The 14,738-nt window shown below is 39.7% G+C and overlaps 1 protein-coding gene across 1 annotated transcript in view; it reads left to right on the top strand.

Annotated features, from left to right (window-relative positions):
* The window catches only part of LOC137283499 (kelch-like protein 3), a 200,517-nt gene that overhangs the window by 139,539 nt on the left and 46,240 nt on the right, over window positions 1–14,738 (top strand). Inside the window, exons 9-10 of the mRNA XM_067815032.1 lie at window positions 835–936; window positions 4,827–4,955. Of these exons, the coding sequence (XP_067671133.1) occupies window positions 835–936; window positions 4,827–4,955 (231 nt within the window). The remainder of the gene's footprint in view (window positions 1–834; window positions 937–4,826; window positions 4,956–14,738) is intronic.

Here is a 14,738-nt window from a genome sequence, read left to right as displayed (position 1 = left end):
AGTCTCAAAAGGGAGGGATTGACTTCATTTCCAGAGCACAACTTGAAAACCATGTGATATCTGTGAACAGATCTTGGCAGATATATGAAGACAGATCTTTTGCTGTTTACAGATATATGGCATTTATATTTTTCATGATTTCCATGGAAACTCTTCAAACATCAACTCTTCAAAACATAAAAAAACATCAAGTAACCTTCAGATGATTTGTCCTTTTAAATATGTTGGGTGCCGGGGGGGATATGTCATCTTCTGATGACTCTTGATGCTTTAAGCTGGTGTCTTGTTATTTATCATGGTGTCCAAAAGGGAGGGATCTGTTTTGTTTCTGGAGCACAACTTGAAAATCATTTGATATCTTTCAACAGGTCTTGGCAGATATATGAGACAGATCTTGAAGTGGTGCTGTTTACAGATTTTTCATAGTTTTTTTGATTTCCATGGAAACAATTCAAACTTAGTCTGAAAAAACATTAAGTGACTGTCAGATGATTTGTCTTTTCATTTATGTAGGGGCTGGAGGATACATCATCTTCAGATTACTCTTGTGTTTGAACAGTAACACTAGAATGTGACAGTGTAGGGGAGGGGTTAATGTTTGTACAGTAACACTAGAATGTGACGGTGTAGGAGAGGGGTAAATGTTTGTACAGTAACACTAGAATGTGACGGTGTAGGAGAGGGGTTAATGTTTGTACAGTAACACTAGAAGGTGACAGTATTCTTTTATAATGTAATATGATTATATTGTAATATTACTGGAATTTCAAAGTGAGAGATATAATGCCCAGTATTTATTGAATGGTATAACGTCAGTTTACTGTGTTTTTGCAGGTCTAGATAGTGCTGAGTATTTTGATCCTGGGACTGGAGAGTGGCGCATGATTTCTCCAATGAGCACACGGCGGAGCAGTGTTGGAGTGGGTGTAGTTGGAGGTGAGTGAAGCATTCCTATAATAGCCATCAGTGGCTCCCCAACATTTGTCAGTGAGTGCCTAATTATGGGAGGTTACAACTCAATGCCTGCTATTAATGGCACCATATGAAAGCAAACAGGAGATGTGGAATGGGTGCGGCTGTTCTCTTTTTTATCCCCCCCAGCATGTAGTGCAGGGGTTATAGTTGATGTCTTGTCTGTCTTCTGTCTATCCGCCTATCCGTCCATCCATAATCAATTTGTTTCCGGAACATAACTCAAAAACCGTTCAATATTTTTAGACCCAAATTGATAGATATAATAATCTGAACCTGTGGTTGAGCCCTTTGCTATTTACAGATTTATGGCGGTTTTTTTTGTTTGTTTTCTTTTTCCATGGAATGTTTAGGTCTTAGTCTAATGGTGGGATGGGCTTCGTTTCCGGAGCAGGACTCGAAAACTTTTTAATATCTTCTGCAGAACTTGGTAGATATGTGTGGCACACCCCAAAGTGGTGCCTTTTGCTATTTACATTTTTTTGCGATTTATTATTTTCTCAGTTTCCATGGAAATGTGCCGGAAATGTTTATGGAAATGCTCAAAATGGAGGGATGGGCTTCATTTCAGGAGCAGAACTAAAATATGTTCAACATTTTTCTGCAAAACTTGGTTGAGATACCAATCAGAACCTAATCTGGTGCCTTTTGCTATTTACAGGTTTTTGTTATTTTATTCTTTTCTTGGTTACCATGGCAACGTTTCGGACTTTGTATCAAAAGTGAGATGACTGTTTCATTTCCGAAGCACAACTCAAAAATTTCTTAATATCTGTCTGCAAAACTTGCCAGATATGTGTTGCAGACCCCAATGTGGTGCCTTTTGCTAATTCCATGATTTTGTGACTTTATTCTGGGTTTCTATGGGAACGCTTCAGACTAAGTCAGATGGTGGGGTGGGCTTCGTTTCCTGATCAGAACTCAAAAACCTCTGAATATCTTTCTGCAAAACCTGGCAGATATGTTAGGCAGACCCTAAAGAAGTGCCTTTTGTTAAGTTTGGTGATTTATCATTTTCTTGGTTTCCATGGAAACAATTCGGACATTGTCTCAAAGGGGAGGGATGACCTTCGTTTATAGAGCACAGCTTGAAAACTTCTTAATATCTTTTCAGTAGATCTTAGCAGATATATGAGACAGACCTTGAAGTGATGTCTTTTACTATTTACATGTTTTTTTATCTTTATTTTTCTTGGTTTCCATGGAACCAATTTGTACTTGGTCTCAAAGGAGGGATGGACTCCATTTCTGGAACACAACTGGAAAACTTCTTAATAACTTTCTGCAAAACTTGGCAGATATGTGAGTGAGACCCCAAAGTCGTGTCTTTTGCTGTTTACAAATTTGCGTCATTCTTATTTTTCCCAGTTTCCTAGGAAACAATTGGGACTTTGTTTCTTTATAAACAATAGAATATCTTGTAGCAAAATACGTTAACAACTCTTAACTCGCATGGCCCTCCCCCATTCCTGGGAAAAGCACAACATCATGTGCCTGTCTGTCTTGGAATGAAGTAAATTGCCAACGCAGTTGTGCGATTATCAGTGCTACAGCATTGGCGTGTTTGAAGTACGGGCAATCATGTGGTAGTTACTTGATGAAATGATGTTTCAGTTTCATGATCTTGACTGTTAAACAAATAATTATAAACGAGAATGAATTATGAAATTCATCAATATAAATACCTGCCACACTCACCCACATGTCGCTGACAAGTTCATGGTGACCTGATGGATATTCATACAAGTACCTGACATCACCATGGCAAAATGTTGATTGCTGTTGTCATATGTTTTAGAAATGAAATAATCAGAGAAGTAAATTCATAGTACCATTTTGAAACTTTTGCATTCAATAAAGTATGTATTAGTATTGGTGATTCACGTAATTAAGGACATAGATTTTTCACTTGTTGCAAACGTTTGCCATTTTGGGCAATTGATGTGCTTAGGTGCAGGGATTCACCGGACAGCATTGATATTGTTTATGTGGCGTAAAACTAAACTCACTCACTCTAGTTAGCAACTATAATCCCATGAACATGGAACTCAATGCCATTGCCAGAAAACGTCAGCATCTTTTAAGTGGCTCAGACACTTTTCCCTCGCCACATATTGCTGCTCATCACAAAAACAAAACCCTCATGGATCACTTAGTCAAATCCATCCAAGACAACTACCACAAATCAGTGAACAGACAGTCAAGCTTGTCGACAATACGTGTGACAGAAGCAAACTGCAAAATCTGCAAAACACTAAGCAATAGTGACACTTTCACAAGTTCTGTCACACCTTCAAATTACGAAGCTACACTTTCCAATCCCGCAATGTAGTACACCATCCTACATGCAAACACTGCCAGAAACAATATGTAGGTGAAACTAAAAGATGTTTCAGAATCCAACTAACAGAACACTATGCTGATATCACACACAAGTGCGACAAACCTGTTGCACTTCTTTTCAATGCAGAACATCATGGCAGAATGATCTACAATGCCAAATCATAACCCAACTCAGAGACAACCCAGACTCTGAAACAACCACCAAAAAAAGAAGATCTCTTTAACTGAAGTGGATATTTGAGTTCTACCCACAAGAACTCAACAACAGAACTCTCAAACTAGCACCGATTGTTTCTCTTTTTTTCAAAGTCCAGTTGGAAAAAATTGTCTTCAAATCTTAACAACCAAAAACCTTCCAACCCCATGCTCACTTCAAAGTCCATGTCTCACACCGTTTGGACGATTTTACTCACATTTTGTAAAAATTGGACCGTTGATAAAACCTTATCCCATGCTCCCATTCTGTATACGACAGGGTAAGTATGTTCTGATGCTGTGATGGCTGAATCAGCCAGATATCAAATATCAAAGAAGATGAGCCCTGTTTGTATTTTACCATGTGTTATATTTGTTATTACACTTTCTTAAAAAAGTGCAAATTCTAGTGCTTTTTAAAGTTGAGTCCCATCTGGGATTCGAACCCGCACCCTCAGCGTCAGGCATCTAATCACCAGCATTCAAAGTCAGCTACCTAACCTGCTCAGCCCCCGCAACGTCCACAAAACTGGGACAAATGATAGTATAGACTGCGGGTTTTGTGTACACCTTTGATTACCTCCCATGGCTGAAAGCTATGATTTCACGATGCCATTTATAAAGTGGTCAAATGTAACATATGTCATATAAGAGATTACACTTTCTTAGTAAAGTACAAATTCTAGTAAATTTGTATTACCTGAAAGACAGACCAGGTAGGGAATATGTGCGAGAGGAACTGCTTGTTGTACCCTGTGATATGGTATTATTAAAGATTTGATCCCATATTGATATTTATCATCATATGGAGATTGATCAAGAAACGGTTGTTCAGTCACATCGGGGTGGGCATCGATGAAGTTGAAATTTGCTCAGCCCTACATCGAGTGATTAATCGAGATCTGTTCACAACCCTGCGTGATAGGTTAGGTCTGTCGGATACCGAACAGTTACAATTTCTCATGGATGCTTTAGTCGATTTTACCCTTAAGACCAGAGAAATGACCACACTGTACTCAACCTACTCCTTAGCTGACCTCAATGAGTTTATGACAGACCCTTTCCATAAAGTCATTACTATCCATTATGAGTACATTTAGACAACAATTAAGCCCCTATGGTACCCCAGTATTCATACCCCACGAGGGAATGGAATTAACCACAAAATAATCCATTAAAGGTACCTAGGTATCTGTACACCCACTACATATACTAGTCTGTTTATGTAATATACTCTGACTATGTGTCAAGGAGATCCAGAGTATTTGGGAACTATTTGTTTTATATAAGCTACAGTGTCTAGGCATATTTTCCAGGGTTGCTGTATGCTGTTGGAGGTTATGATGGAGCCTCCCGTCAGTGTCTGAGTTCTGTTGAGTGTTACAATCCACTGACTGATACATGGATGCATGTTGCTGAGATGTCCTGTCGCCGAAGTGGAGCAGGTGAGCACTTGAAGGAATCTGACTTTATTGCAACAGACTTTTGTAACCTGAAGGTGTGTTATTGTGTGAGTTAATGGGTGGTGGTGGTAGGAAACAGGTATGGTTACTGTCCTTCCAAACATCACTTTTTATTTCACTAGTACAATTGAAAGACTGTTCAATATTTCTTGATTAAGTTTTGCACAGATATCACACACTTTTGGCCATTAAAAATCATCAATTTCGGAACTCCAGTGTATCTAATAATAGCCACTTCTCCCAGTGACTTCGTAACAGTAACACTACGCTTTAAAGGAGTAGTATTGTTAATGGGGGTTCTAAATCACACTCAATATTAGCCTTATACTTATCAATAATATGGATCTAGACCCCACTTTTCACAAACTCCAAAGCAAAAGGCACAGCCCGTCTTCATTCACACAAGCCCACTATGGGGGCAAACCCCACTGTGGGCTGGCCTATTTCTTATACTATACAAATTTTTAAATGTGAATGGATCGATACCAGCTTGAGAGCTGGGTCACACAGTGCACGACGGCTGAGAGCTGGTTACACAGTGACACACAATTAGAGAAATCATTAACATATAGTGGGTGTGGGGGTGTTCCCCACAGATTAGAATTTAAGAAAGATGGAAGGCGCATTCTCCCAAAGGGGACTGCGTCAGTGCCTTCTCTCAGTGTGAGAGTGCCCCTCCTGTGTTATCAACATTGTGATCACATAATAGCTCTATGGCAACGAGACCCAATGCATAGCACGATCGATACCTGATGAGACCTGGGTCACACAGTGCGCGATGCGTCGGCTGAGAGCTGGTTACAGCCTTATCAGTAATCATGTGCTATATTTATAGTAACTATATCAATTATGGGCTCAGTGTTGTATTCTTGTCTTATCATGTGGTTTAGGTACCCTGATATACACATATGTAAACTATCAACAATGAATTCAGTCAGAAAATACTCTTTGAATACATCTTCATTAACCTTTAACTGATAGATGTCGTGCCCTAATTCTTTGTTAACAATCAGAGGCTCAACATCAGCTAAAGATATATTTTCAGCCCACCACTAGTTCATTATTTTATATAGGTGTGAACAGATCTCTAATAATAGTTTAAGTTTAATGTGTATCTTCTATTAGGGTGTTTGCTTTCGTAATAAATGTCTGTTGGGCTTGTTTTATATACTGTTTTTTCTCATCCTCGCTTATAGAAGATGTTTTATGAGCCTTTGATCAAATCACTTCTTTCATTTTGTTGTATTTTTCTAGTTCACGTAGAATCAAGCGAAACTCATTTTCTGAGATTTTATTGTCATTGAGTGCTGCGGAAACGTGATCGTCTATCATGTTTAATTTTGATACCACAAGAATTCTAATTTCAGCGTGTTTCTTTGCTTTACGATTCAATTTGCGGGATGCAAATTTAAACACCGACCCAACTGTTCCCATCACTACAGCTGCTAATTCAAGTCCTAACACCACTGGTGTGGCTACAATTGTTGTCAACAACCAACTCCTACTGCTCCTAATCCCATTAACCCACCAGGGTTTGATTCCTTTCACAATCACAATATCGCTCTGTGGTGGTTCACCTAGGAAGACTTGCATGGCCAGTGTGGTATTCTCTGAGAGGTTTTCTAGGAGGGTGGTTACACCATCAAATTCAGTAACCAACTGCAATGCTGCTGGCTCCCCAGGTTTACATGAAAGCATGCGAGTTGCTGTATTCGAGACTGATGTGATGGTTACACTGCGTCTTTGTGATGGGACATAAGCCATAAGCAGGATTCCATTGTTTATGACTTTCTTTAAGTAGTCTTTGTTTTCCATGAAAACGTATGGGGAAATTAGTGTTATGTTGAGAAGCCAGTCGATTTGAGTTGGTAGCATCGTCCACTTGTTGCTGTTGCTAGAGCGTATTAGGTAGTACGGTGTGCCTTTATAAGTCTCTTTTGGCCAATCAAAGTCTTCTAAATCACTAAATTTACCACCAAACGATGGTTGTATTCTCCATTCATCTGCTTTGTTGCAAACTATATCGTATCGTGTGTTGCTGGTAGATCCTTATGTATCTAGGGTAAAAGTATTACCAGACACCCCGGAGGGAACTTCAACTCGTTTGTAAATGCTGTTCATAAGCTTAAAAGCATATATTTTACCATCTATTACTGTGTCATCAAACCCTCTAGTATCACCTAGGTGTGATAAACTTGTATTAATACATCTCTTTATTCGCATTCCTGGTCCTTGATTACTAGCCATTTTGTATATGTAGTGTTACACTTAGGTACCCTTTATTTACAGTGTTGTTTTTTGTATCTAAAATTGATATCTTTAACTCAGAAATATTACATCGTCAAAAAAAACAACTACATGAACACCACCTACTTCACACACATGAAAATCACAGTGAATGCGGATGGCACGAGTTTTAAAACAGCTTCTTATCCCCCCGGCATGTAATGCAGGGGGATATAGTCGATGCCTCGTCCGTCCGTCCGTAATCATCTTGTTTCCGGAGCATAACTCAGCAACCATTCAATATTTTTAGACCAAACTTGATAGATATAGTAATCTCAGCATATGGTTGTGCCTTTTGCTATTTACAGAATTTTGGCATATATTTTATTTTTGTTTCTCCATGGAACATTTTGGTGTTAGTCTAATGGTGGGGTGGGCTTTGTTTCCGGAGCAGAACTCAAAAACCATTAAATATTTTTCTGCAAAACGTGGTAGATATATCAGTAAGAACCTGAAGTGGTGCCTTTTGCTATTTACAGGCTTTTGTGATATATTATATTCTCGGCTTCATGGAAATGTTTTGGACAGTCTCAAAATGGAGGAATGGGCTTCGTTTTCGGAGCAGAACTCAAAAACCATTCAATATTTTTCTGCAGAACTTGGTAGATATATCAATCTGAACCTATAGTGGTGCGTTTTGGTATTTACAGGTTTTTGTAATTTATTATTTTCTCGGTTTCCATGGAAATGTTTCAGACATAGTCTGAAAAGTGATAGGTGTGTTTCGTTTTCGGAGCAGAACTCAAAAACCGTTCAATATTTTTCTGCAAAACTTTGTAGATATATCAATCAGAAGCTGAAGTGGTGCCTTTTGCTATGTACAGGTTTTTGTGATGTATTATTTTCTCAGTTTCCATGGAAACGTTTCAGACTTACTCTCTAAATGGAGGGATGGGTTTCATTCCCAGAGCACAACTTGAAAACCATTTCATATCTTTCAACAGATCTTGGCAGATATATGAGACAGATCTTGAAATTGTGACTTTGCTGGTTACAGATATATGGCATTTATAATTTCCATGAATTCCATGGAAACAATTCAAACTTCTAAAGTCTAAAAAAACAGTGAGTAACTCTCAGATTATTTGTCGTTTCAAACATGTGGGAGCCGGGGGGATATGTCATCTTCTGATGACTCTTGTATTGATATCTTCGAAAATATATAATGCAAGTCAGTAAAGCACAGATGGTGGTAAACTGGAATCAAAACCCAATGCAGTTTTGGCAAAACCAACACTAATTTGCTGTGGGGTGTGCGACAACAGGGTCGGGTGGGACACTAGACTATGGCATAGACAAACTGAGTAAGGCAGTCATCTTGTTTCATGTTTATGACCAAACGAGACGTATCTTGAAGGAAATAAGTGCTAATCTTCCCCAGCGTGGAGAGCCAAGGTTTAAACCAGGGGGTGTGGAGGTGTCTCCCACTGGTGGTGTGGGGCACCTTCCCCGACTCAGGGTGTAGGTGTCCAGTCAGCAGCACATTGTTCGTAAAACAGCACTGGTTTTTGGAGGGGTTGCGGTCGGCTTGTGTCTCATTTGGCTAAAAATCTCCTAACTGCAATGTACACCAGCCCAGCGACAGCAATGATGAATGCCCACAGATTTTGGCCAAGCCACGTGACAGTTTCACCCAGTGTGCTGAGCAGTCATGATATGAAACTTCCTAGGATACCAGGCAGCAGCCTTATCCGTGAGTTTAGCCAGTGCCTCTCCGAGTGATGTCAGATGTTTTTTTATCCAGTCTCTGGCATCACCACTTGGCACGCAGTGTGGTGGAACTCCACTTAGGGATTTGGGGGTTCCCCCACTCAGCGATATGATGAAATGATGAAACCCAGTGCTGTCAGAACGCTGGCAATGGTGATGCCTTGCTCTCGGAATAATATTCGGATCGTTTCCACCGACATGGTATCCTCGTTCAGTATTCTGTCAATTGTTTCCTGTATGCAGTTGATCTGGGATCGCAGGTGTTCATGATTCGAGGTAGCGGATTCCAATCGCGTGCGTCTCTCATCTTCTAAATTACTAATTCGTTCCGTGATACGACGTTTCATATCATCGTCTTCAGTTTCGCAGAGTTTGTTTTTTTCCCGAGCTATGTGCTTATCGAGTTCGTTCAGTTTTCACATGTTGTTCACGAGTTCTCCGCATACGCGTTTCAAGGCTTCGTCTAGGCTGTACAGTTCCCTCATTGTAAATTCAAATCCTGGTAATGGTTTATCCCAGTATTTACTCAACAGTTTTTCAATGCTATCCGATGCTTCTGTAACACGGTGTATAATGTCACCTTGGGTTATCCCCACCCTAATCAATTCTGATCGTGTGGTTTGCAGATCTTGAACAACCTTCGGGTCCATTTTAGGTTTTGCACCATCATAATCATACATGTTTAGTTTTTCATGGGTAAATTCAGTACCATAACGACTGGATAGAGTTGACAAGGCAAGTGGTTTTCTAGTATGCTTTTTAAAGAGGTCAACCTCCGGGTTATCCCTAAGACGTAGAATGCCTGTATCATCTATCGTAAAGTTTGAATAGTCTCAACCCTGAGACTTGACATAGTTTTTATCGCTTTTTAATCCTTCGTAATAATTTACTGCTGTTTATAACATATAGGCCCGCGCTTGTGAACCAATAAACGAAGTATTTTCATGGTAATAGACATCAGGAGGAGCAGCAGCTCCAAAATCATCCATCTCAAAATCATCCTTAGTTTTGTAATTATATTTATATTTAATAGTAATATATAATGTCATACGGTAGAAAGCTAAGTCCTTTTCAAAGATTAAGAGAACCATTAGGCATCAAAGCCGTGCGCCAGTCAGTTACTATTACGATCTACCCCAGCAAGATAGACCAGAACTAAGTACTGTTGGTTAGATTCCCAAACTTGGGTGAGAACGATGTCATAGTGCCAGGCATGTCACGATTGACATTTAACATCAAGTTGGATTCAACCAATGAGAAATGCAGGCTCATGAATAATGTGGGCCGTGCTATAGTCAAGAAGACCACCATAAAAATTAGCGACGAGGTGCTTAGTATAGACGACAGTGATGTGTTTTACTGTTACACAGACCTATGGAAAAGTGAGGGAGAACGTGAAAACAGTGTATATCAGGGACACCTTCACAGACAATGAGACATCCAAAATACCGAATAGTGAAAAAGCAATCGCTGAAGCGTATGGGAATAGGTTTTGTAGACTTTGAGTTGCTGACTGGGCACACGCCATTTTACCAAGCCGCATTGGGCGACAGGCTGGAATATGAACTCATATTCAATGATTACAGCAAAGTTATTCATATGCCGGACAGTGACAATCAGGCTGCTAGTTATGTGATCGACAACATCTCATTAGAGTTCAACATGGTGACTAGTCCAAATCTTGCCAGGCAGATTCAAAATCTGCACCACGATCCACACTGCGCTGTTATATTTGGACAGATGGGTTGTGGTAAGACTGTTTTTGTACTGGATTTGTTGGAGGGATATTATAAGGAAGTATTTGATAAAATCATTATCCTATGCCCTACTATAGGCATGAACAAGATTTACAAGGATAGAGCTTGGGTGATGACGGCCCCTGACGTACACAGAGTCAACCTGGGGACACGGCTACAAGAATATTTAACATTGTTTCACATCCAATTTAAAGGAAAACCGGCGTTGTTCATCCTGGATGACTACAGCACTAACAGAGAGATAACAAAAAAGAGAGACATGCTATCGTACCTAGCTTTCTCTGGCCGACACGCAAAGTACAGCATATGGGTGTTGACACAAAAATTCAACTGAGTTTTGAAAGATTTGGGGGAGCAGATGCTTTGGGTGGCATTTCACTGCAAGGACAGGGATTAGTTCGAGGAGTGTTTGAGAGAGAACGATATCATAATAATAAGTTCAGTTCAGTAATTTTTAGTAATGTTTTAGTAATTTTCTAGTACATGTAATTTTTAGTAATGCCAGTTTTTTAAATTCTAGTTGTGTGTAACCTAACCTTTATCTTGCTGTGTTTAGTGTATGTTGGATATTAATTTTTGAAAATAAAAACTAGATAACTATATTATAAAATGGAGTGCGATGAATTACTAGAGCAGATGTTAGTCGCAGAGGGAAAAAAGGACAACAAACAGCAAAACAGACTGATAACGCTGGTCGTGGGTGGTAAGGGAAAGGAATGTTTCGGTGATAATATCACTGCTGATAAAATTCAGAAAATGTCAAACGAGGATGTAAATAAATTATACACTAGGTATGAGACACAACTTGTTGCCATGATGACAATAGTCATAGGTTCTACTATTAACCAGATTTACACAGAAGAAGTACCCCAAAAGAGTTGAAGCTGGTAGAAAAAATGCCATAGTCAGGCACAAAAAAAATAATAATTACATGTGGGTGGCTATGGGTGGTGTAGTAGTCACTGCTTCTGTTTCATTATATATGTTGAAGTGGGGGAGACCTGCCGGTCAGGCAATTTCACCCCATACCACATACCCACAGCCAGTGGGGGGTCCTGCGGACAGCTGACTGCAACAAGACACCACCACACACCTGGTGGGGATAAGACAACCAGTGGAGATTGACTCTCATGTTATGTTATAATTAAAAGTATATATTTCCATTTATATATTATTATGTCTGAGGGAAAATCATTCATTAACAATTCATACCACACATTGGGGGTTTCTGGATTAGCAGTAGGATACGCTCGATTGACTAAAATGATTATAAAACAACCGACTATAAAACTCGACTTTGACCTGCAAGATATTTTTATGTTTACTATGAACCTTGGTATGGCGATGACAACCAAGGACATTCTGGTAAAGGAAGGTATTATACCTGAAAATATTTTAAAGTAAGGTATATAATATGGCCTCAGTAGCAATGATGGTTGGTGGGGCTCTTGTGAATGCCTTAGCATTATATATAGCTATAGAAAGACTACAGGCCGCACAGGCTGAATATGCTATGAGACGAATGAAGACACTAGAATTTATCAATTATCAACTCCAGCGTGAAAATCATGCTGTTGGAACTTTCACAGACTTTGATGAAGCTATGAAAGAATACTACATTTTAACGGGTAGACAACTTGAACCATTAAATGAACCATGTTGTCTCAATATTACACTCCTTCAGAGAGGAAAAGAAAAAAAAGACTACCTCAGCTAAGTTAAACGCTTGTTTAAGATCAAGGTATGAGTTGTAATTCCTCACGTACGAATCCTCTATGCGGCCCATTTTCCAGGAAGTACAGGTTAGGCTCCCCGTCTTTGACATCCACTTGATCGATATTGTACGTTTTCATAGACCAGATAGGATCTGTAGCATGATTACGGGTGTCTCCCTCGTATTCACCTGGTTGATATAAATATCTAATGAGATCGCGATCTGGATTTTTTTCCTTTTTTCCGACGGGGTGCTGCTGCCTCTGATACAATGCATTTCATAAGGATTGCGTCAACTGGCCTGGTGGGGGTCCAGTGGGGACGCCTCACACCCCTGTGGCCAGCCGACTGCAAGTCACCACCAAATAGTCTACCCATTCTGTGTTTGGTGCCCAGTGGGGATGTCCTACAGGCCTGAGGACAGCAGACTGCAAGTCATGTGAATATTGTGTTACGAGTGTGTATTTTCTGTATATTTTTGTTATTAATTCAGTAATAATTATTATTGTGTCACAACATTTAGTGTTTTGAATAATAGCTATGATGGGTCACATTTCGTTTTAATAGCTGGTCAACAGTTAGCATTCTGGTTTTCCGGAATTTATCTGCTCCTAGTTTTCTATGTTTCTACTTCCGGGAGACTTGTTCTAGGGCATTCTACAGTGTTGATGATGTTCGTTTGTGCCTGAACTTTCGGGAAATGACTTAGTAAATATATATAAAGGCTGGTTGCCGCGCGGAGGGCGACACTCTTACTCATTCATATTTGCTGGAGTTACTGCCAAAGCTTAAAATCCCTTCAACTCCTGAATCTACATTATCTGCTGTCGCAACCATCGCTGTGTTAACATTCTGCCATAGTTGATTCTCTCTCACACCAAGACTTTAGTGAGTTTGCTATATTGTATTATGTGACCCACTGACTTAGATTTTGTCTCGCTTGAATTGTATCTGTAATCAGCATTGTTATATTGACTTGTGAAATTGACAATGTATACCTTGCTCTCATTGCATAATACCAGAATTTTTAATGTTTATGACTTGTCTTTGTCCTGTTTTGCTGGTTCACAAGGGGATTTCTTAAATTGTTGTGATGGTAAATTCTTAACCGTAACAATTGGTGTGCAAACAAACGTTCGGCTAAGGAGCAGTTGAATCTCTTGACTTCGATGTTCAAAAGCCGCACCCCTTCTTATCTCGACATTTTGTTTGGCTAGCATTTGTGACAAGGCACCCTTGAATTCCCGGTCTGGATCTTGTTGCAACCCAAGAGGGCCACGTCTGGGCCTCTATAAATGACGGGAGGGTTAGTTTGGCCATCACAACGAACAACCACATATCCAAACCCACACGCCTTGTGTTCTTGATTTTTTTGTGTGAAGTTTTTATTAGGGGATTGGGCCACTGTATCGATTGGTTTAATAGCTTCAAAGTCTGCGTAGATAATGTATGTGTAGCAGCGTTTTATTAATGCTGTAATTCACAACATACTTCATAAACATCATTCATCACATATTTCATAGACAGCATTATCTGTTCAATGTTCATTTGTTCCATGTTGTCTGTGTCTTGCCGTTGAATGCCACCTCTGTACAACTTCACCTTTTTGTTCTGTTTCTGGAGTGTCAACAAGGATTTCCCTTCACCTCCTCTCTTTTAGCCAGGTAACCCATTCTTTGGGAGTTTCCCTTTTCTATTAATAGGACACATCAAAGACTTCCTTTGATGTGCTACCTATGTTCTTATTGGCTATTGTGCCTTCTGTCCTGACTTGCTTTGGCCACCGGTTACCCACCTCACTTCACTGGTTGCTGCTGAGGTGGAAACTTCATTTCATTTTCCAGGACTTGTCTCAGCAACTGCTTCATTCCACATTAAATAAATCTTCATTATCACCACCATTGCCTTGTGTCGTCTTGAGCAGCAGCCCAGAGCCGAACCAACATACACACGGCTACATATAGTACTGGCATCTGATTTTTGTGATAAATTTCAAGATATTGTTTTTTTGGGTCGGCATATCTACCCATATGGCTGTCTCCCCTACACCCCAACAATCATCACCAAGCGGCTGAAATGTGTTATGGGTGTGTAGTGACATTGTTCACCTTCTTGTATTAGAAATATATTAGCTTTTTCCTTATACAATAAAGGACTTATCCTGTGGACTATGAGTTTATTCCCTTTATGCCCAAATACATTTATAGCCAAATCTGAATTCTGTTTTTTGTGCACTGAGAGAGAGGAGTGGGTTCCTCTATGCCATCCCATATGATACCATCATCTACCGGATAACTGA

Source organism: Haliotis asinina, chromosome 5 (assembly GCF_037392515.1).
Source record: "Haliotis asinina isolate JCU_RB_2024 chromosome 5, JCU_Hal_asi_v2, whole genome shotgun sequence".
In the NCBI taxonomy this organism is placed as follows: Eukaryota; Metazoa; Mollusca; class Gastropoda; order Lepetellida; family Haliotidae; genus Haliotis; species Haliotis asinina.
Note: the sequence above shows the minus strand (reverse complement) of the source record. Positions and strands in the feature narration are given on the sequence as shown.